The sequence below is a fragment of the Neltuma alba genome, unplaced genomic scaffold (assembly GCF_004799145.2).
Source record: "Neltuma alba isolate B1F8T4 unplaced genomic scaffold, ASM479914v2 tig00011499_pilon, whole genome shotgun sequence".
NCBI classification, from domain to species: domain Eukaryota; kingdom Viridiplantae; phylum Streptophyta; class Magnoliopsida; order Fabales; family Fabaceae; genus Neltuma; species Neltuma alba.
The window spans coordinates 321,061-343,230 of NW_021636167.1; the positions used below are offsets into that span (position 1 = coordinate 321,061).

A 22,170-nucleotide genomic window follows, 5' to 3' on the forward strand; every position below is an offset into this window, starting at 1 on the left:
ATATTTTTATTAGGTAATTAATTGATCCAGATTGGTCAGATTTAATTTATATATAACTTCTTTTGAGTATTGAAAATGCAAATGAAATAAAATAAGATATTTTCAATAAAATTAAAAAGGTTAGAGTAAAAATGATGATTTGTGTTTGATTAGGACTTGGCTGATTATTTTCCTATTTGAAACCCTACTTGGATAATTTGTTTTTGATTTTATCCATTTACTCCTTGTGATATCTCATATAGGAGCTGAACAATTAATTTATAGATATTAAAAAAATCAGTTAAGTTGATTATTTATTAAATAATTGTGATTTTTTTTAAAATACCCTTTTTAATTATCAACATTGGAATTATACCTTAATGAAAACTTTCTTAACATATGCAATCAACATGGGTAGTTTGAGGAAAATTATAAATTCAAGGAATAAAATAAATTGAATTCTTATATTTAATATCAAAATAAATCTCCTAGGTACCTTCTATATTTAAGACCAAAATATCAAGATCAACATATATATAAATATATATTTATATATATATGTAAGGGTGGGGTTATATAATTTTTCAAGAAAAGGATGCCCATTTACACACACACACCCGAAAGTTTTTTTTTTTTTGACCAAACGCACAGAAAGATTGACTAGTTACTTGCATGACATAATACTATATACGAACACAATTAATATATTGTATTAACAATACTTACACACACACAATGAGTCGTGAGTCGTGACGTGTAGTCCATATATAATATTTTGACAGTTTAAGCACGCCATATATGTGAAATGAAAGGAATCTTATGTGTTTGATGCTTAGGTTTATATGGTTAATTAATCTTATAGGCTAATTTTTCCTTATGAGGTATAAGAATTAATTCAGCGAGAAAAAAAAGATTCACACATATTTTTATCAATGTTAAAAAAATATATACTGGAAAGTAATCTGTAATCTGTAATCCTTAGTTACAAAAGAATCAATTATTAAATATAAGAATGCTTATAAAGTAAATTATTTAAAAATAAACGTGCATGTTTAGAAACTCACATTTCTTTTTATAAAATATCAATTTAATTGTATGCAATTAATAGATATTAACTTTTAACAAGATAAATACAACATCATTTCATGTTTAATATTTATTACATGAGAACATAATATTTTCAAAATTATAACATCATTACTTATGAGTTATGACTAAAGAATTGAAATTTCATTCACTCGAAAAATAAAGAATTCAAATTTCAAGACTTTGTAGTATTTTGGACTATTATTAGTTTCTTTAAGCTCAAAATTATATTCATAAGTGATGTATGAAAACTAAATTTGACAAGAAACGCTGAATTATCTCATGCGATGTTTTCGTGTTTGCCAAGTGGGTCTACTTTCTTCTATTGGAGAATCATGACAAAGGATAATGGCCTGGCACGGATTTTTAATTTGTTGATATGTTTTTAAAGAGAACTGAGGATGAATTATTATTATTCTACATGAATATTGATTTTTTTAAGTCGTTTAAAAATTTAATTTTGAAATATAATTTGTTGTTTTGTAACGTTTAATAAGACAATATAAAATTCAAGGAAAAAAAGACAATATTATCTTTGGACTTTAATATAAGAGTTAGTTGCGAGATTAAATTTAATTTTAAATATAAAACCTCAATTTATTTTATCTCATATTTTTCTTAAAGTATCGATTGTAAAAAGTTACCACCAAAAGGTATCCAATGAATATAATTAAAAAAAAAGATAGTTTAAAAAGATGAACACACATTTGTAATAAATAACTAACTTAATTAATTCTTTTCATAATCTTGTCCTGAAACTCTAACAAATGTCCAGAATCTTGCCAGAGGCAAACTTGAAAGGCTGAAACGCTTACTTGTCCAAAGAAAGCCCTTCTCTATTACTAGTTGAAGCTTGAAAGGCTGAAACGCTTACTTGTCCAAAGAAAGCCCTTCTCTATTACTAGTTGAAGCAACTTTACACAAGTGACGGTAATACATCAGAACATACACGTATAATATTAATAAATAGATATAATGAAGGGGAAATAGTAAAAAAAAATCTTGAAATAGAAAAATTACAGACAGGAGCCGATTTATAAAAATTATTGTCAAAACTCATATTAATATTGTCATGGGTCCTTATTTGTCATTTTTTTATTTAGACAGTCTTTTTTTACTATTTTTCCTGTAATTAAATATTGAAATGGAAAATGACAGAAAAATGACAAATAAACTTCATAATGCCAAAAACATATCCTGAATTTGAAAAATCCTAATTTAGTCACAAGTGAATAATTTGGCATTTATAAATTTGCTGAAATGATCATATTGTCCTTCATTTTATTCATTATTTTTAAAAAACCAACACCCCTACTGGCTAACCAATCACCGGAGCTCCAGTGGCAGCAGTGGCGGTGGCGGTAGTCACTGGAGCTCCAACAGACAATTGTAGCCGGAGCTCCAACGGTTGGAAACAATTTTTTTTTTGAAAATTTTTACAACTTCAGTATAACGGTTAACAATTTTTATAATGTTATTAATAACTTCAGTATAGCAGTTAACAATAGATTTTTCGAGAAATTCAAAATTGGTTGTCGAAGCTTTAGCGGTCAGAAACAATTTTTTTAAAATTTTTTACAATTTCGTATAATGGTTAACAATTTTTGTAACTCTATTAACAACTTCAGTATAATAAGTAACAACATGTTTTTTGGAAAATTCAACAATTAGTCGTCGGAGTTCCAGAGGCAAAAAACAATTTTTTGAAAATTTTTACAACTTCAGTATAGTAGTTAACAACTTTTTGAGAAATTCAAAAATTAGTATTTTTACAATTTCAGTGATGCCGTTAACAAGTTCTGTAACTCTATTAACAATTTTGGTATAGCATTTAACAACAGGTTTCTTAAAAGTTCAACAATTGGCATTTTTACAACTTTAACAACTACTTTCTTTTTAAAATTTTTACAACTTCAGTATAACGGTTAATAAAAGTTTAGTATAACAGTTAACAACACGTTTTTCTGGAAATTCAAAAAGTAGCATTTTTACAACTTCAGTAATACTGTTAACAAACTCAAAAACCTGTTGTTAGTGGCTATAATACTAAAGTTATTAATAGTGTTACAAAAGTTGTTAACTGCTATATTGAAGTTGTAAAACTTTTATTAAAAAAATTGTTTCTGGCTGTCGGAAATTGTTAAATTTCCCGCAAAACTTGTTATTAACTGCTATACTGAAGTTGTTAAAGCGTTACAAAAATTGTTAACTGTTATACTAAAGTTGTAAAAATTTTGAGAAAAATTGTTTCCAACCGCCAGAGCTTCGGCAACCAATTGTTGAGTTTCCCAAAAGATATGTTTTTAACTACTGTATTGAAGTTGTTAATAGCGTTACAAAAGTTGTTAACCATTATACTAAAATTGTAAAAATTTTCAGAAAACTTGTTTTTGACCGCTGGAGCACTGGTGACCAATTGTCGGCCGGTCGTCAGAACTCCGGTGACTGCCCAGCAAAATTATAAATACCAAATTAGTCATTTAGGACTAAATTAGGATTTCTCAAATTCAGGAGATGTCTTTGGCATTATGGAGTTTATTTGTCAATTTTCTGTTATTTTTCCTATTGAAATCTCTATATAAATTAGTAATATCTTAATAAATAGTTTTCAGTTATATGTTTTTTTATCTTGAATAGGCATTTGTTTATTTTCCAATTAAGACTTGAGAAGTATGCCCAAAAAAAAAATTAAGACTTGAGAAGGGTGAAGTGAGGTAGGGGTAAATTAATGTTCTTATTTAAATAGTACTACCTCTAGTTCTAATTATAAGAGCTAATTGACTAATTTGAGAAGATTAAGGAAAGAAGTTAAATTAGTTATTTATAACAAATAGGTATTGTCTTTCTTAAAATATCCTTGTTAATCAATATATTGGTTAGAATTACTATTGTTAGAAGGACTACTTTGGGAAAAAATACATAAATATGGGAGACAAAATAAATTGAGATCTTATATTTAGAACCAAATAAAAATCAAATAAGATCTTATATTAAGGATCGGAGGTAGTATAATGTTTTAAGGAGTCTCGGAAATATAATTTAAACATCTATAAAAAAAAGTCATAGTAGTATAAATAAGACAACATTGCTTCATTTCACTTTTTTTTTTTTTTGCCATCTAATAAAAAGGTAATATATTTGATCTAACAGTGGAATTCACAGGTAGAATGATTATACAAAATTAAGAAATTGAAAAGAATTAATAAAAAATAATTATAACCCGAACAAAACACAATGTCGTCTGCTGGAAGAAGCAGATCCATTTTTCTTCGTCGACGAACACGCATTCTACACTTGGTTGAGCTCGCCGTCGGCCGCAGCCCACCGCTGTCAGCCCTGCGTGGTTGTTCTCCGGCAAGTATTGAACAAGGTTCGAACTTCGAACCCAAGGGCTTTGTCTTCTCCCAAAATCAGGTGAGACTGATTTGTTCAATCTGGCTTTGATACTAGATTTGAATTTGTTCCCCGCATCATCTGTTTCCTGCGTGGTTGTCAACACTGTGTCGGACGCCGTCCCACCATTTCTTTCTTTGTTTTGGATGTTTCATTTTAATTTGGCTTTGAATCCGGTCATGCAATCGTTTGAATATTGACGCTTTTGAATCTGGGATTAGTCGCACGCTGAGTTTAATTCTTTTAGACTTTGATTACTAGTTTTTGCTTATATGGTGTGGAATTGGTTTTAATACTTCTGCCCTCTTCCTTTTGATTACTAGGGACTTATATGCTTTGGATTGTGTTGTTGTGCAATGCTGGATTTTTTCCGTATTGGCATGCTGTTTATCAATCTCTTCATATTATCATCAATCTAGAAAATTCTCAAGGTATTTTTGCTGCATGATCTGGCAAATGACTTAGCTCCATTTGTGTCTGGCAATTGAGGAGCTTGAGTTTAAATCATTTCCCGCTGCTCATTGGTCTGTAAATTTAGAAGCTATTGACAGAAACACTTTTCACACGATCATAAATTGCAGTAGTGTTATCATCGTCATTCTTCAGTGCCTTGGAGAAGTTGCCCGAGTCAATTGGCTTACTATTACTAAGGCATCTTCATTGAAGTATCTGGAACAGAAATTAAAAGGGCATGAAATCAACTATTCATATTTCAAAGATTTCATCGGGGGCAGATGCCCTGACTGGGTGTAACATTGGTCTGCCTATGCCTGTGTGAGATGAATTTACTATTCGTTGTTGGATCTGCCATCTTTTCATTGTACATGAACAGCTTGAGAATATCTTGAATCCATTTGGGTATATATGATTTTGATTGTAAATTTTGAGATTCAAGTTTAACCATACATGAAGGTCAATATTGAATTCATTTATGAGATCCTATCCTGATTTGGGGTGTATGAGTTTGCTTGTCAACTTCCTTATTTAGTTTTTACTACCCCATTTTGTGCTCACTATGGATTTAGAGGTTGGTTTTATAGGATCAGAATTAAGAAGAGAGGGGTTTAGTGGAAGGAAGGGTTTTGTTTTCTTCTGCTTTCTCCTATTTCTCTTCATCAATTCTAGACCCAGACTGTAGAATTTAATTACTGTAACGTGCTCATGAGTTTTCCAGCACATACTATGTTTGGAAGTTTGGTCATTTGGTGAATTTCTAGTTTGTTATATCGTTTTATTTTTCTGATATTGAATTGAGCCAAAACATTTTTCTTGAAATATCATTTACTTTTCGTTTATATATCAAGCAAGTTGTTCATCCATCAATTGCGGATTGCTCTTAGCTTGAAAGTTATTGTCAAGCTTTTCTTTTTCCCCTTCTACTTTTCTTGCATGTGATGTTGACGAAGTTCATTACAACAAACAGACGAGAAGCCTCAGGCTGCCCTCCTTTGGCATAGCACTGTTGTTGTATTCTGGATCAGACAACAGGATTTTTAATCAAATCTTTTAATCATTTAAGAGCTACATTATTGTTGTTTCCTTCACATACAGTTGGTTTCTATCAATATGGCATGTGATGCTAAATAAGCAAAATCTGTGTTTAACCCAAACGGCTTTTGGTAAGCATGACACAGATTAAAGTTGGGCATTCAAGGATGGAATAAAAATCAAAGAAAGGATTATGCAAAAGTAGATAAATGGGTCAAAGTCCATAGAAAGAATTTATTCTAGATATACAATATATTACTTTTCCAATATTAGCATTGAACTATATAATTCATTCAGAAAGTACACTTTTCTGTAGATGGTGCGGCTAAAATCAACTTCATTTGGTGCTGGATTGGTGTAGAGTGACCTAGCCAAGATGGCAATCGTTACTAAGATAAAATGGGTCATTCTTTCTGTAATCACTTTATCTGTGGCATCCATCATCATTCATCTCTCCTTAGCAAAATTTTGGACTGTTAGCATATTGCAGTATGGAGCAATGACTGGTCTTCCTGAGGATTTCGCTTCCAAATTGGGCAGACAGGTGATTTTAGATATACTTGATCGTGTTGAAAGTGCATGCATCCTGTTTTTCACTTTAATATACTTGATCGTGTTGAAAGTTCATGCATCCTGTTTTTCACTTTATTTTTTAACATTTTAGCATAATTTGCTTGGGATTATATAGGTTATAAAGAATAAGAAGCTATGGGGTGCCATAGAGTCTTTGGAAACTTTGCAGCCTTACGTCAACCCTAGAAGCAGCTATTCTGGTAATATTACTGCTCAAAATAATTTGCAGTTCATTATAGAGACGTCATAGGTCTGAAAGTGTGCAACATAATTTGCAGTTGAGTAGGCATGTCACATAGATTTTTTTAAGGGTAAAACTTCTATAGTATTATGCCTTTTTCCTACTGGCAAAAATAAGCTGCCAGTTAGAAAATGAAGTTACATTCTCAAATTTTTAGGTTTAGATGCTACTTAGTAAATAGATTTTTGGAAACCCTACTTCATCATTCAATTCCATTTTTTCTTATCAATACAACTGGAGAAGTATAGAAATTGATGCATGCTTATGATTGTAAATTGAGGCTTCTCTGGTTGTCCAAGAATATAAGTTGTGATAATATTCTTTAATGGCTTTTCATCTTTGACAATCTTCAAGTGTAATTGTACTTCCTGTTGTCATAACAACAATATTCCTTTCCTTTGAATTTCATGCTTTATATTTTTGTTTTGAAGTGATTGTTCCTATGCTTTACAGTTCCAAGGAGCAGAACAATGGTTTCATTTATGCGAAAGTTTTTGGTGGGTTTGCACAAATAAGATCTTCGGTATGATTCATCACATACATTGTTTTTTTTCTAAAAAATGTTTTTATTTGATACTAAGTCTATAAAATTTGTTGATTTTACAGATCTGTGATCTGGTCGCAATATCCAGGCTTTTAAATGCTACCCTTGTCATCCCAGAAATTCAGCAAAGTACTCAATCAAAAGGCATTAGGTATGTGTCCTGAGGTTTCAGGAGTAATTTGTATGCATTTGTGCCCTCTTTTTTTTCCAAATCAGATGGCAAGATCAAAGTCTTGAAATTATAACAAATTAATCACTCCAAAACGGAGTTGCCTGCGGGGAGTCCGCTCTCAAAAGTGGGATACAACCCATTGGTGGTTGCTGCACGATCTTGAAAGTCTCTGTCAAAAATTGAGCTTCTTTTGCTATGTTATTAAATATTCCCCCATTCTTTTGCTTAAAATATATACGTATATGTATTTACGTGTGCTTTTAACATTTCATTCAGCTCAAAGTTCAAGAGTTTTTCCTACATCTATAGTGAGGAGCAGTTCATAACATACCTGAAAAATGATATAATCATTTTGAAGACTCTGCCCGACAATTTAAAGGAGAGGAGGAAAGAAATGAAGTTCCAACATTCAAGCTCAAAAGTTCAACTTCTCCGAACTTCTACATGGAAGAAGTTTTACCAAAGCTAAAGAAATCAAAGGTTATTGGCTTTATAGTTTCTGCTGGTGGCTGTCTGCAGGTATTTCATTTTCTGAAACCATCAATTTATGTTTAAACTTTAGTTTCTGTCTTGAATATTGTGTTGCTTGCTTCAATAAGAACCTGCCTTTTGTTTCTTCTTCTCTTCTTCTCTTCTAACACCAGTACCAAATACTTTCCATATGGCGGCAATTCAGTCAGATTTTGCATCTTTGGATTCCCTTTAGATCTTGGAAGTTTTGCACTAACCTTTACTTGAGTCTTGAGATTAGATTATTGTGGTTTGTCCTATTTTTAGTGTGCTTAATCGGTTATAGCTGACTTTTTTGCTAACGAATTGCCATGCATGTCGCGTGATTGACAAATGGACTGAGGAAGGGATTAATTTGAATTAATATCATTTGCTTGACCTTAATATCATGATGCCTAGGCTTTTCAGTAATTCATTCCTTATTTGGACTTGAAAACACATTTTGACCCCTGAAAATACTGAAGGAAAAGAAAGTTATAGAAGTTGCTTTTTAAGTGACTCACCTTTTTAAGCAAGGGCTAACCTCCCCTTGCTATTTTCCCTCCTTTCAGATGGTACATTAAAGTGTATTTTCTAATTTCAAAGGCATCTTCTTTAACGTGCTTTGGATAGTAGAATTTTGATCTTCATGCTTTTTTGGCTGTGACTTTTTTCATTCACCAAGATACTATAGTTGGCCTGAGACCTATTTGCATCCTCTTTTGCAGCATCAATTCTTCCACCTAGCTTGTCAGAGATTCAGAGGCTAAGATGCAGGGTTGCCTTCCACGCACTCCAATTTCGGCCTGAAATTAAAATTGTTGGCCAACAAATGGTTAACAAGTAGGCATGCCTTTCAGTTGACAAATTAATGGCCATTTGCTATATTAACATGTAAAAGTAGAAGCCTCCCTTTTTTATCTGTGCTCGGTTCAATATCTTTTGTTTTTGCATTTATGTTTCTGATGCTTTGTATTTGTATGATCCCAAACAATAAGGATGTTGTCACTAATGCCATCCCATTGAGATTTTATGTGGTTCTCATGTCATCCCATCCATCACAGATCTTTACTTCATTTAATGTCTAAGAGATTTGTACTGTCTTTTGAAGGTTAAGAGCATTGGGGCAGCCCTTCTTAGTGTTCCATCCTGGTTTACTGAGAGACATCTTGGCCTATCATGGTTGTGCAGAACTCTTTCAGGTTTTTTTCTTTCTTTTTAAATGTTTTCTCTTTCGTATGGCCTGGGAATGATGGGGCTATATTGCCACACTGATATGCATGCGTTAGTTCCAAGTTTTAGAGGGCATTACTAGAATGATATTTCATAAGTTTGATCATCTATACTCAGCTTCTTACCATGTTTTCTGATTATCTTATTAACATTCTGTATGTTAGGATGTCCACACTGAACTCATCCAGCATCGAAGGGCTCAGATGAAGAAAGAGAGAATCGTTAATGAGGAATTGAATATTGATTCACACTTGCAAAGGGATAAAGGTTTATGTCCTCTTACGCCTGAAGAGGTATTCTAAAGTTGCTAATCTTCTAAAAAATTTCATCTAATATCATGTGCTTGATCTTAATGTCATGATGCCTAGGCTTTCATCAATTCTAACATGCACTCTTTCATGAGGTATATCAAAATGCATAATCTAATCTCTGACCTAGTTTAATTACCCAATCAAGTATGTGCACAGTTCATGTGAAGTCTCTGATTCTAGTCCATCATGTAATATATGAGGACAAGATTTGGAATCAGAAAAGGTTAGGGAGTTAGCTTTCTTTCTATCTTTCTTTTTGTATTTTTGCTTTTACATATTTTGTGAAGAACCAGGGAAAAAAAGATACCACCGCAAATGATGTGGGAATTCCTTCTGTCTCACTGATTCGTGTGCTTAAATGTGTCCATTGTTGTTAAAACTCCTGCAGAAAGTTACTTATTCCTTTTTCCAGGAATTTAACTGTCACAAATGAAGTACAAGTAAATCTGTCCAATTTTGTTAAAACACCTGCAGAAGTTACTCATTCCTTTTCCAGCAATTTTACTGTTACAAATAAAGTACAAATAATCCTGTTTTTGGGAATAACTCTGTTTTTTGTGGATACCAACAGATTGTCTTTTGGCATTTCGTAGTTGTGCTATTGGGATGTTGATTTACTGTTGTTGTAACAACGCATGCAGGTTGGCATTCTTCTTCGAGTAATGGGCTATCCTTCCAGAACAATTGTTTACCAAGCTGGGTCAGAAACATTTGGAGGTCAACGTGTTTTAATTCCTCTACGAGCCATGTTTGCCAACTTAGTGGACCGTACTTCCTTGTGCAGTGAGAAAGATTTATCTGACTTGGTTGGACCTGAAGCACCTCTTCCTCCGAATGTTTTCCAACCACCTCCTGTAAAAAGTGCAGACAAACTTAAAGAAGAATGGAAGAAGGCTGGTCCTCGGCCTCGGCCTCTTCCTCCTCCTCCGGATAGACCTATTTACCAACATGAAAAAGAAGGCTGGTATGGCTGGATTACCGAGACTGCAACAGAGCCCAATCCTGCGCCTTTGGATCTAAGGATGCAAGCTCACAGATTAATTTGGGATGCGCTCGATTACATTATTTCTTTAGAAGCAGATGCTTTCTTTCCAGGATTTAACAATGATGGCAGTGGATGGCCAGATTTTTCAAGCCTTGTCATGGGACATCGACTTTATGAATCTGCTTCCTCTAGAACATACCGACCAGACAGGTAACTTGTGCTTGGAAGTTGGGATTAAATTAATAATATCCCCTCCAGAAAGGAACTATAGATTGGAGGTACCCTTGAAGGCATTACAATTGCCTCATTTTTCAACTATTATGGAACCAAAATTGACTAGGTTAGCTGACTGAAATAATTTATGTCACATTGGCATAGCTTCAGGACCCTTCCTTTTTTATTCGGCTTGCTGGGGTAGTATGCTCCCTCCAGAGAGGTGGAGTCTCATCTCATACGTTGAGCACACTCGCAGACCTATTTACCAACATGAAAAAGAAGGCTGGTATGGCTGGATTACCGAGACTGCAACAGAGCCCAATCCTGCGCCTTTGGATCTAAGGATGCAAGCTCACAGATTAATTTGGGATGCGCTCGATTACATTATTTCTTTAGAAGCAGATGCTTTCTTTCCAGGATTTAACAATGATGGCAGTGGATGGCCAGATTTTTCAAGCCTTGTCATGGGACATCGACTTTATGATCTGCTTCCTCTAGAACATACCGACCAGACAGGTAACTTGTGCTTGGAAGTTGGGATTAAATTAATATATCCCCTCCAGAAGGAACTATAGATTGGAGGTACCCTTGAATGCATTACAATTGCCTCATTTTTCAACTATTATGGACCAAAATTGACTAGGTTAGCGCTGACTGAAATAATTTATGTCACATTGGCCATAGCTTCAGACCCCTTCCTTTTTTTTTCGGCTTGCTGGGGTTATGCTCCCTCCAGAGAGGTGGAGTCTCATCTCATACTGAGCACACTCGCATATATACACCAACACAACATGTGTCCACTTTTGTGCGCGCGCGCGCGGGCATACTTGTCAATTGTATGCAATATATACGGTTAATGATTGTCCCTTACACGAGCACCCATACTTGTCTGGTTTTTTCTTGAACTTTTGTCAATTGATAATTAAAAATTCCTTGCATATCTACACTACAAGTGAAGAGAATGATGAATGTTTACCTGCTTTACATTTACGTCTTCACACCATGCTCTTCTTTGGACAGATATGGATGTTACTCTCGTAACAGTTGTTGAAATTTCTTTGTTGATCTGATCAATTATTACATCTCTGTTGTGTCACATTACCTTGGTATGTTTCCCAGGAAAATTTTGGCGGAACTTTTCAACGTCACCCGTGACAATATCTACCATCCCAGACATAATTGGACAGTTCTAGTACAACCACACCTAAACAACAGCCTGGGCGAAGAAGGCCTCATAAGGCAATCTCTCCGTTCAAAACCAGCAATGTTTCTTTCACATCCTCTTCCAGAATGCTCTTGTAGACTAACTTCCTCAGCCACGCCTGTCAAAAGTAAGGATGGTCGGTTCCTATTTGGAGACGAAGAAGAGTGCCCTAAGTGGATAAGAAGCATGCTAGTCAAGCAGGTTCAGGTACAGAAGGGGTTACAGTGGAAGACAATGCATTGCCAGATTATGAGAGTAATGATTTTGTTGAAGAACCTGAATCTGATAAAAATGGCAAAACCAATCTCACTCTGATCTGGGAGCAAGATGAGGAAATGGATCCAAATGACTAAAAGGGTGAGCATATCAGAACTTGTCTAGAGTCTGAACAGCATTCATTTTTCTGCCGTGTTTCAATGAAAGAGGTATAGGATAACGTGCGTAGGCCATATAGGTGTCAAAAGTTTTATCTTTGTCCTGAGTGAAATGATTATTCAAATTTATCCTTTCATTTCTTTTTCTATTTATTTCCCCCATAGATGTACAAAGAACAAATACCCCCTTTTCTACACTTTTTCATACGTAGCAATTCCGACGGCAATTTTGTTGTTACATACACAGTTACGGAAAGAAACAAGAAAAGTTGAAATTAGCTCGTGCCTTGGAGCTCCATTGAATTTGCTTTAGATTTTTGTTTATTTTTAAATTTTAAATTTCCTTGTTTTAATTAATTGGCATTGGCATCAGCACTTTTGTTGATGTAATTGTATTTGTCGATATTTGAATGTTATCTATACTGTTAGAGTACTAGTATGTGTATGCGTATGATTTTCCAATTAATACGATTTTAAATAAATGTTCGTTTCGATTAATTTTGTTTCAATGTGCATCCTTTTGATTGAAACATGAACAGTAAAATCACGATCAAGATACAAGACATTTCTTTATCAAATAAATGTGAATAAAATAAAGCAAATATATTAATTTAGAATTTATAAATCTATTAAATATTTTTTTAACTAAATTGCTATGTGCTCTCGGTGGATAAATTTAATTATCAAAAAGTTTCATAATAAAGCATAAGAAATGACCCAAAAAAGAAATTTCACGTTACTTAGGATTTTATGGTGATTAATTTTATACTATTATTTATTTGGAACCTGATAATAATTTTCCTATATCTTTTCCACCAATCTGATTTCCACATCTTTACGTGCATATATATATAAAAATAATAACACGCTGAACCATTCATGAGTTTGGGATTTATTTTTTTGGATTGCGGACAAAGCGCAAGATCCGCAAACATTTTTTTATTAACATATAAAAAGAGGAGAAACAATTAAATACTCGCTTCCCTCCATTGCTTATTATAACCACCTAATAACAATTTTACACAAATTAATTTGGATTAATATAATTTTTTGTTCTTGAAATTTATTCTCGTTTTCGTTTGGTCCCTAAAGTTTCAAATCATAAGTTTTAGTCTATTTAGTTTTTTTTCATCCAAAACATTGATCCTATAATTTAATAAAAATTTGGATAATTTTATTTCTTGAAAGACTAAAACCTATAGTTTAAAATTTAAGAGTAAAACCAAAATGAGAGCAAATTTGAGGGACCAAAGATTATATTACCTTCTATCCTAATTATAAGAGCTAGTTGACTAATTTGAGAAGATTAAAGAAACAAGTTAATTTAGTTATTTGTAATGAATATATATTGTCTTTCTAAAATATCCTAGCTAATCAAGTGTATTGATTAGAACTATTATTAGAAGGACTTTCTTAAAAAAAAGAGCATAAATATAAGAGACAACGTAGATTAGCGTTTTATATTTAAAACCAAAATAAAAGTCAAATAAGATCTTATAGTAAGAAGCGGAGGTAGTATTAACTCAATTAATTTAGTTAAAATTAATTATTTCATTTGTCAAAAAAATTTAATTATTTCTGGTACTATATAAAAATTATCCCCCATAAAACTTGTTTGTTAGATGAATTTGGTTAATTAATAGGAAGTTTTATATTTGGTTAGAGATACGAGGCGAAAAGCTAATGGTTTAGAAAAAACATATTATATTTTCTTTGATCTTTAACAAAAGAGCTATTTAACTAATTTAGTAAATTAAAAAAAACTAAATAAATAAATTAATTATAATGAATGTAAAAGATCTTCTTACAAAGATGGAATGGATAATAATTAAGAAAATATAATAGATATTGTATTGTTTCTTTTCATCCCCTTCGTTCCTTTTTCAGGTAACCAACTAGATTTTATTAAACAATATTCACACATTTATCTTATTTTTCAATTCAAGCTTAGATAATTAAGATCTTTAAATCAATCGAGCTACGTCCTTTTCAATTATTCAGTTCAATTTAAATAATTTAATTTAGAATACAAGGGATCCAACGTGGATGGGCCTTTTATTCTTCTCTGATCGTTTCTTCCCTGTTCTCATTTCAGTTGACAGAGTGGCTCCTGGTGAATCGCTGCTTCAGGACTGAGAGCCTCTTTCTCTGATTTCTCCTACATCTCAGGAAATGGCCGATGAATCCAATACTACTTGCTGGTCTTTCCTGGTTTGGACTTTTTCCTCTTACTTTTCTACTTGTTTCCCGAGAAAATTTCACATACAAATTCGCCACACTCGAACCACGCTTAGCGTCCGATTTGAACTTGTTGTTTCTTTAGTTGCAACCTTTCGGCTACATTTTCCCGATCTAGCAGTACGACTAATGGTCAGAAACCTTGAATGCAGTTGAGCTAGGATCAATTTTTGTCTTCTTGCCTTTACTTGTCATGCAAATGGAGATGGTCTTGTTGATTGGATTGATTTTCGTTAATTTCATTTATTGTCATCTTGACTTTTCTGGAGCATTTTTCATGGACGGATATGGTTCACTCTTTTTCTTGTGTTTGTTTAATCTTTTATATGTGTCGATCGGGATTTTGTAACTAGCTAATCTTGAACAGTGGAACTGTAGGGTTGGACTGTGCCGACTATTCTCCATTTATTTACTCTATTGTTTATTCTGTACATTTAGGACTTCCGCCAGTCTTATGGTGCGAAGAAAATGTTGGAGAACGGCGAGACGGTAGATATGCCGGTCGATAACGGGAATTCTTCGGGTGCTATGTCTAATGGCGACAATCATGCCAAAAGGACTACGGAGACGACTATCTTTGAACAGTTTCAAAGCCAGGTACTTTCTCCGACTTGAAAGCATTGATACTGACACTGACTTTGTATCTATTGAATGTCCAATGTGTGTCAGAAAGATACCTCTCTTTTCTTTTATTATCGACGCTTCGTAGGTGTTTGATGCGGTGATACAACACATTTTCTGTGTACTGCTCATTGATATCTTTAAATTTTACTGTCTGTTCTTGTTTGAGCTCTACTTTCTGTGTTTTAGGGGCAGAACTCAACTCATTCGAATGGATTTTCATCAAATCATCTGGATGAAAGGCCGTATGATTCTCTCATCCATTACTTTATATTTTGTGCTGTGTAATGCACATGTACATATTTAATGCATATAAGAATTATTCAAGTTAAAAAGGCAACGAAATTTGAGTCATGTTTCAAATTAGGATTGATATTGAATATCTAATCATGAAATAAATATGCACATGCTTTCTGTTGATTTTTCGTTAGTTGTTGATTGACTGTGTAGCTGCTAGTACTGTTGTTCTTTAATTGTTATGGTGTACGCCCTCAAACTCTGTGTTCGTGACAAACCTTACTTGGCAAGCCTCTGGGCCTAGCATGTCCTAAATTTGCTAGTCTTTGCCCCACATATGATTTAGAATACAATTCATGAGTCTCAGAATTTTTGAAAAAGAAAAATCAGCATTATTGATTTTTTCAAACATTGGCTACAAAAGCCACATGGTGTTAATGAGAGTGAGATATCTGTCAAACAAGCTACTTAGTTTTGTAATTTAGTATCTTGTTTATTTTAGGTGTTCCTGTTGTGATTGAAAATTTGTATGATCAGTTAACTGGAATGTTCTGTGTCATTTGCGCAATGAAACTACAAGTTATCATCTGTAATTCTGTGATGGTTTATAATAATTCAAAGAGTAAGACTACAAATTATCATCATGACTTCTCCTATTAGGGGTATCATCTTTTAAGTTACCTAAGGTACAATGGATGCTAGCATTCGATGTCTCCACTGATAAGTGTCACTTCACATTTTCAGGCAAAAGCCCTTACTTCCCCCTTTTGAATCAGCTGATATGCGTGCTTTAGGAGAGAGTTTATGTAGGTAAAGTTTCTCCTCTCTTCCTCTTGCAATGCACAAATAACTTACACTGAGGAAATCACATGTTTCTTGACCAAGATTGTCATCTATTGTTTTAATTTTTCCAGATTTATCTGCATTTATGTATAACGTCTCACATCATACATTCGTACCATCTATAGGGATATTATTCGTGGGAGCCCAGATGTTAAATGGGAAAGCATCAAGGGGTTAGAAAATGCCAAACGTCTACTGAAAGAGGCAGTTGTGATGCCAATTAAGTATCCCAAGTAAGTTCCATTATTAAATACAAGATAGGGTTAGCATATGTATATGTATATGTACGTATGCATGTATATTATAGCTGTTAGTTTTTCTTTTTTGGGAAACTGACCTCTTGTGAAGCTACTCTTGTATATCAATGATCAGTATATGGTAATGTTACAGATCTGATCATCATGTTGGATGATTCAAGTCTTGTTAATCATGGAGCATGGATATTTCAGTTTTGCATTTTGACTTTGCGAGTTGGCAATGATGATACTACAAACATTAAGGTTCATTTTGTTCTAATCTAGGTGCGTGTAAAATAATGTATCATCTTGCTGTTCGAATGGGTTTCTTGTTAAAGCCCAAAACAGCTTTTGGTGTAAGATTATAATAGCCTCTTTCTTGCTTGCGTTTCAACTTCTACAATATTTAGCTTTTCTGAATTTTTTATGGTTGCAAACGCACACTTTTTTCTCCCAAAGGGAAAAAAAAAACTTAGTCCCCCTTGGAATTTATGATTCATGAGGTCAACTGTTCTGAAACTAGCTGGAATATCTTCTGTATGAAAGGTTTTAAGTCCCAATATATTATTAAGTAACTTAAAAAGTTTATTTTCCTTTTCAATATCAAATGAATAGAGCCTTCTGTATTTTTTTCCCCCTCTTGAGTAACTTTTGTGGTTTTAAAGAACAAATTGTCCTGTTGATATGTCCTCGGACAATCACAACTTCTCCATTGCTTCTTTCCTCAAAGTTGAGTATGTTTCCTAGGTTAGAACATCCAGAAAAGTGGAAAGTGTGAGCAGTCAAAGTTTTTCTCTATTATCCAAATCATGATAATATCTTTTCTTATTGGTTTAGGCTTTACTGACTAGATAGTGAGATACTCTGAAACTGTGCCCCCTTGTATGGATTATGGTGTCTCCACGCAGAGCCCTATGCCAGCATCTCTAGTCAGAAGTCTGTCTCCTCGCAACTCTTATGGGCATAGATTCTTGGCCTAAAATTCCTTTCTCAGTTAGAAAAGAAACAATTATCACTACTCTCTCTAGTCCTAAATGTTGGAGCTAGACAACTATTGTCTTAAATGTAATACTTCTTGTTTGTCACTTTTTTTTTTTGGGCCAAACTATCCCTTTTGATTAGTTTCCAATTTAAACGATTAAAAGAAAGAGGATTTTAGGAATAACAACACACTTCTTTACAAATAATTAATTTAACTAATTTTCTTAATCTACATAAATTAGTCATCTAACTTCTACATTCAGGAGCAGAGAGGGAATTATTTACTTTTATGAATGATTTATAGCGTTTCCAGGGGCATTTCTCTTGCAGGCCAAAGAAATGGAGAGCCCTTATGAGCTGTAGTTCCAATTCCCCCCGCCCCTATGTTTTCTTTCGGTCTCCACCTTTGTACTTTTTTCTTTCTCTTAATTTATCATTTGCTTGAAAGATTCTCTTGCATCTAAAAGTCCTTGAATCAAAGAAGGCAAAAATGTCTGATTTATCCGTCGTGGACTTGGAGGCTAATACTCAAAGAAGCCAAAAAAGGACGAAGGGAATGACTGTGATTACAAATTTACAGGCATTGTCTTTCACTTCTGTGAAAATTTTAAGATCCTGAGTTCAAGGAGAAACTAAAATATTCATCTACAGAAATGCTAGAGATCACTATTATTACATTGGCATTTGAATATAATTCATATAAATGCTAAACTGATGGATTTAACTAACCATCAGCATGTCCAATGCTAAGATGTAATACAAAATTTGTTTCTCATAGTCAATGTGTTCTTCCTCCTTTGTGTAGGTACTTCACTGGTTTATTATCACCGTGGAAAGGGATTCTTTTGTTTGGCCCTCCTGGAACTGGAAAGGTTTGTTCAATATTTAAAATAAGCAGAGGCTTATGTCTCACTCCTCATTGGCTGGCCAAATAAAAAATAATAGTCAAGAAGGAAAGATCAGTTTTTATAATTTAAAGCGCTAATTCTTTTATTTTGTATTATGAATTACTAAGTAGAAATTTCGGTATGAATATTGCAGACAATGCTTGCAAAGGCAGTTGCAACAGAGTGCAAGACTACATTTTTTAATATTTCAGCATCATCTGTTGTCAGCAAGTGGCGAGGCATGCTTCAATGATATTTCTCTTCTTTTCCTTTTTTTTTTTTTTCCTTCTCCAAGGGATTCTTTATGTCTTGTATGTGATTAGAGGATAATTTGTATGAGGCATCAATTAAAGCAAGTTTGTTCTTCCTCCACGTTGCCCATTAAGTGATGAAACCAATCTACAAGTATATGGATTCTTGCCTAGTTTTTTTTTCATTGCTGATTTATCTTACCGTCACCCATTATACTTGAAAGAAAGTGGCTTTTCAAATAAATGTTATTTCTGTTTTGCTATACTATGATTTGCTAAAGATAAACTTCCTATTTATAAAGTTTATCTTGGATTGCAGGTGATTCAGAGAAGCTGGTGAGGGTGTTATTTGAGTTAGCTCGGCATCATGCACCCTCAACAATATTTCTTGATGAAATCGATGCAATCATTAGTCAGCGTGGTGAGGCACGCAGTGAGCATGAAGCAAGTAGACGGCTTAAGACTGAGCTACTCATACAGGTGATGCATGTTGTTTTTATATTGAACATGCATTTATCATAATCAAGTTATTAGCATATTATGACTGTGGAAAGGCTGGTCAGTCAATGCTTTCATTTTTACGAAGTGCTGATTACTTATGACTTTATGTTTGAAACTCAGTGTGCTGATTCCTCTTGATGAAACTTTCTAGTATATTGACTCTGCTGTAATATAATCTTGGAAAGTTAGGAGTTACATATTATTATTTGTTTGTTTTTCAAAAAGCATTTATGAGATTTACCAATAATGTAATGATTACAATTTATTCATCACGTAAATTCTCAACAATCCAAGAAATAACATTTTCGCACCCATAAAAGTTGTTTCATGATTTCTTTGTCCTGCTTTAGCACCCCTTTTCTTATTGTCACATACAGGCGTATGAATAATGTACCTGCAACAATTTCTGAGTAATTCTTAGGACTTTTAGTCACCTTGGGACTTAGTCATTGCCTGATAATATTCTGCTGGACTTCAGATGGACGGTTTGACAAAAACCAATGAGCTTGTTTTTGTTTTGGCGGCAACAAATCTTCCCTGGGAATTGGATGCAGCAATGCTCCGACGTCTTGAGAAGCGAGTATCCTTCCAATATATAATTGCTTTTTGGGTTTTCATCTACATGCGACATACTATGTAACAGAAATAATTACATTACTCATGGAACACAGACAAACCTAGCACTAACAGTCATATCCTTGTAATTATACACAATACATTTATTCCTGCATACCCCCGTCGTATTTTTAAAGTAAGCGTTACAAAAGCCTGGTTGGTTTCTTCAAAAGCCTATCCCATGATCAAGTCTAATGTACGGCAGTTCAAAAAAGGTTCAATCATTCTTGTGCTGCCTCTGATCTTTTAAACTATAGGTCAGGAAACTGATCGTGGGGAAGGAAGTTTAAAGAAATATTGTATATCAGTTTTCTGGAGCATGAAATAACCACTGGGGCATTTTCCATGAGCTCATGTTTTTCAGACTTTGTAATTTGAATATATTTTCTTTTTTTCCCACTAATGAAAATGGCATTATAACTAGGTTACATAGTTATTCCATATCAAAATAATGGGAAATGTCACCTGCAGTTTAAGTTTCCATTTGTGTTTCAACTCTCAGGATTCTTGAGATCTATTGGGCTTATATTTGACTAAGTTGAGATATTTCAAACATACAGCAATCTATTGTTGTTTTGGTTCAATTTGCAAGATATCAGAGATATTCTTTTGGTTCATATTGTAAGATATCATCGATATACTGCCAATTTTATTGTTTAGTGTAGTGTTGAAGACTTCACGGCAGTTCATTTATGCTGGCGATGGAGGGAGTAAATCTAGTTTATTTCATGCACACACATATATGTATGACGTCAAATTACAATCAATCTTGGGACTAAAAGTTCTGGTGATTCTACTCCAAAGGTTGTCCCTTGACAATGATCAAAGATCCTTGTACCACTTCCAGAACCAGAAGCAAGAAGAGCAATGGTTGAGGAACTTCTTCCACCATATGATAGTGAGGAGCAGGTCCCCTATGATTTCTTGGTGGAGCAAACAGAAGGATATTCAGGCTCAGATATTCGTTTACTGTGTAAAGAGGCAGCAATGCAGCCCTTGAGACGCTTGATGTCACAACTTGAACAGAGACAAGAGCTGGTGCCTGAAGAAGGTATGCAACCTTCAAAATTTAGCTTCCATGCGATTATTTGCTAAAACTTGTCCACACCATAACTATACATAAGGTCGTACAATGTTTGGTTAAATTTAGTAATGATCAGTGACTGTTTATGTGTTAACGATTTCACTTGTCAACTCTTGATAATCTGCAAACCCTTTCATTCATTTGAAATTTAAGTTTATCTGGGAAAAGATCCATCATTACTGTGTGGTATGTGTTTCTGGAAACAGTTCTCTCTTTTTTAAATGCTGTTCTTGAATGCTTTTTTTTTTTGGGGGGGGGGTGGTCTCTTCATATTTTTCGTCACAGAAAATAAAATCAACTATAACATGTCTTCTAAAACACCGTTTTAATCTGTTTTTTTTAGCATCGTAGTCGTCACAAATCTCTAATTAGATAGATTCATTCGTGAAATTTTGATGATTATCAAGCTGCTGCTCCTTATTCATGTTGTTTATATACTCTAAATAAATCTAATTAATGTTATATTCGGGAAAAGAAATTTGCATCAATGGATTTATAGCAGTATTTGACTAATTCGTGAAATTTTGATGATTATCAAGCTGCTGCTCTCTATTCATGTCGTTTATATACTCTAAATCTAATTAACGTCATGTTCGGAAAAAGAAATTTGCATCAATAAATTGATAGCAGTATTTGCTGAGCAAAGTTTGTTGGAGTTGGTTTCTCAAATATGATCCATCCACACGGGAGGATGTGTTAGCTATTTGGCTTGAACATTCAGTACTTGTGATTTATTTTCACTGGCCATATACTAACATCGAATGTAAAAAATGCAGAGTTGCCAAAAGTGGGGCCAGTCAAACCAGAAGACATAAAGGTAGCTTTGAAGAACACACGGCCATCTGCTCATCTGCTTGCTTCCAGATATGAAAAGTTCAATGATGATTACGGTAGTCAAATTCTGCATTGACAACATGTCAACATGTAGCTTCGGTAAGTTGGTAGCTTTTCCGATCGTATTACGCGTTCTTACCACACGACGCAAGTTTCCTTGAGTTAGACTACGTAAATTTATTGCTGTCATATCTTGAATTTGCCAATACATGCACCCCCGTGAAAACTGAGAAGTGCACTAATTCTGGCGTTTGACGAAGGAGCACAAAGGTGAGAAAAAAGAAGTCATGCAGAATGTCATGGTTTTTCTGGAGAAAAAAATAATAAAAATTGAAGGCATTAGTTGCATGTTTAGCTGCATACTTTTATTTGTAACACCCGCACCTTGCTTTTCTTTTCAACTATTTGGTATCTGATTAGTATTATCAAACTTAAGTAGCTTTCATAACTGTTTTTTTTTTTTGTCATTCAACTATTTGTATCACGCTTTTACCAAGACACACGGTATCAGATATATTGAGTACTTGAAAACATCTTATATCAAAATAATGAGC

At 33.8% G+C, this 22,170-nt stretch overlaps 2 protein-coding genes across 3 annotated transcripts; both read left to right on the plus strand.

Annotated features, from left to right (window-relative positions):
• Nucleotides 1-4,296: 4,296 nt before the first annotated feature.
• LOC114714343 (protein EMBRYO SAC DEVELOPMENT ARREST 30-like) lies at nt 4,297-12,600 on the plus strand. The gene is given in 14 exon segments (XM_028899070.1): nt 4,297-4,479; nt 6,263-6,490; nt 6,635-6,719; nt 6,770-6,777; nt 7,221-7,283; nt 7,367-7,455; nt 7,753-7,862; nt 7,865-7,994; nt 8,695-8,808; nt 9,077-9,167; nt 9,363-9,491; nt 10,151-10,704; nt 11,830-12,094; nt 12,097-12,600. Coding segments are annotated over 13 exon segments (1,977 nt in total). The 5' UTR covers nt 4,297-4,479; nt 6,263-6,322; the 3' UTR covers nt 12,268-12,600.
• A 1,778-nt stretch (nt 12,601-14,378) lies between these two features.
• Nucleotides 14,379-22,136, plus strand: LOC114714342 (katanin p60 ATPase-containing subunit A-like 2). 2 transcript variants are annotated; one of them, XM_028899068.1, is made up of 11 exons: nt 14,379-14,499; nt 14,965-15,123; nt 15,337-15,392; nt 16,129-16,194; nt 16,353-16,460; nt 18,250-18,316; nt 18,486-18,570; nt 18,902-19,062; nt 19,562-19,663; nt 20,527-20,749; nt 21,559-22,136. In XM_028899068.1, the coding sequence occupies exons 1-11, from the start codon at nt 14,461-14,463 to the stop codon at nt 21,690-21,692; spliced, it is 1,200 nt and encodes a 399-aa protein (XP_028754901.1). In that variant the 5' UTR covers nt 14,379-14,460; the 3' UTR covers nt 21,693-22,136. The 2 variants fall into 2 exon arrangements, with proteins under 2 accessions (XP_028754901.1, XP_028754902.1); XM_028899069.1 differs by having other exon boundaries at nt 15,343-15,392.
• Nucleotides 22,137-22,170: the final 34 nt, after the last annotated feature.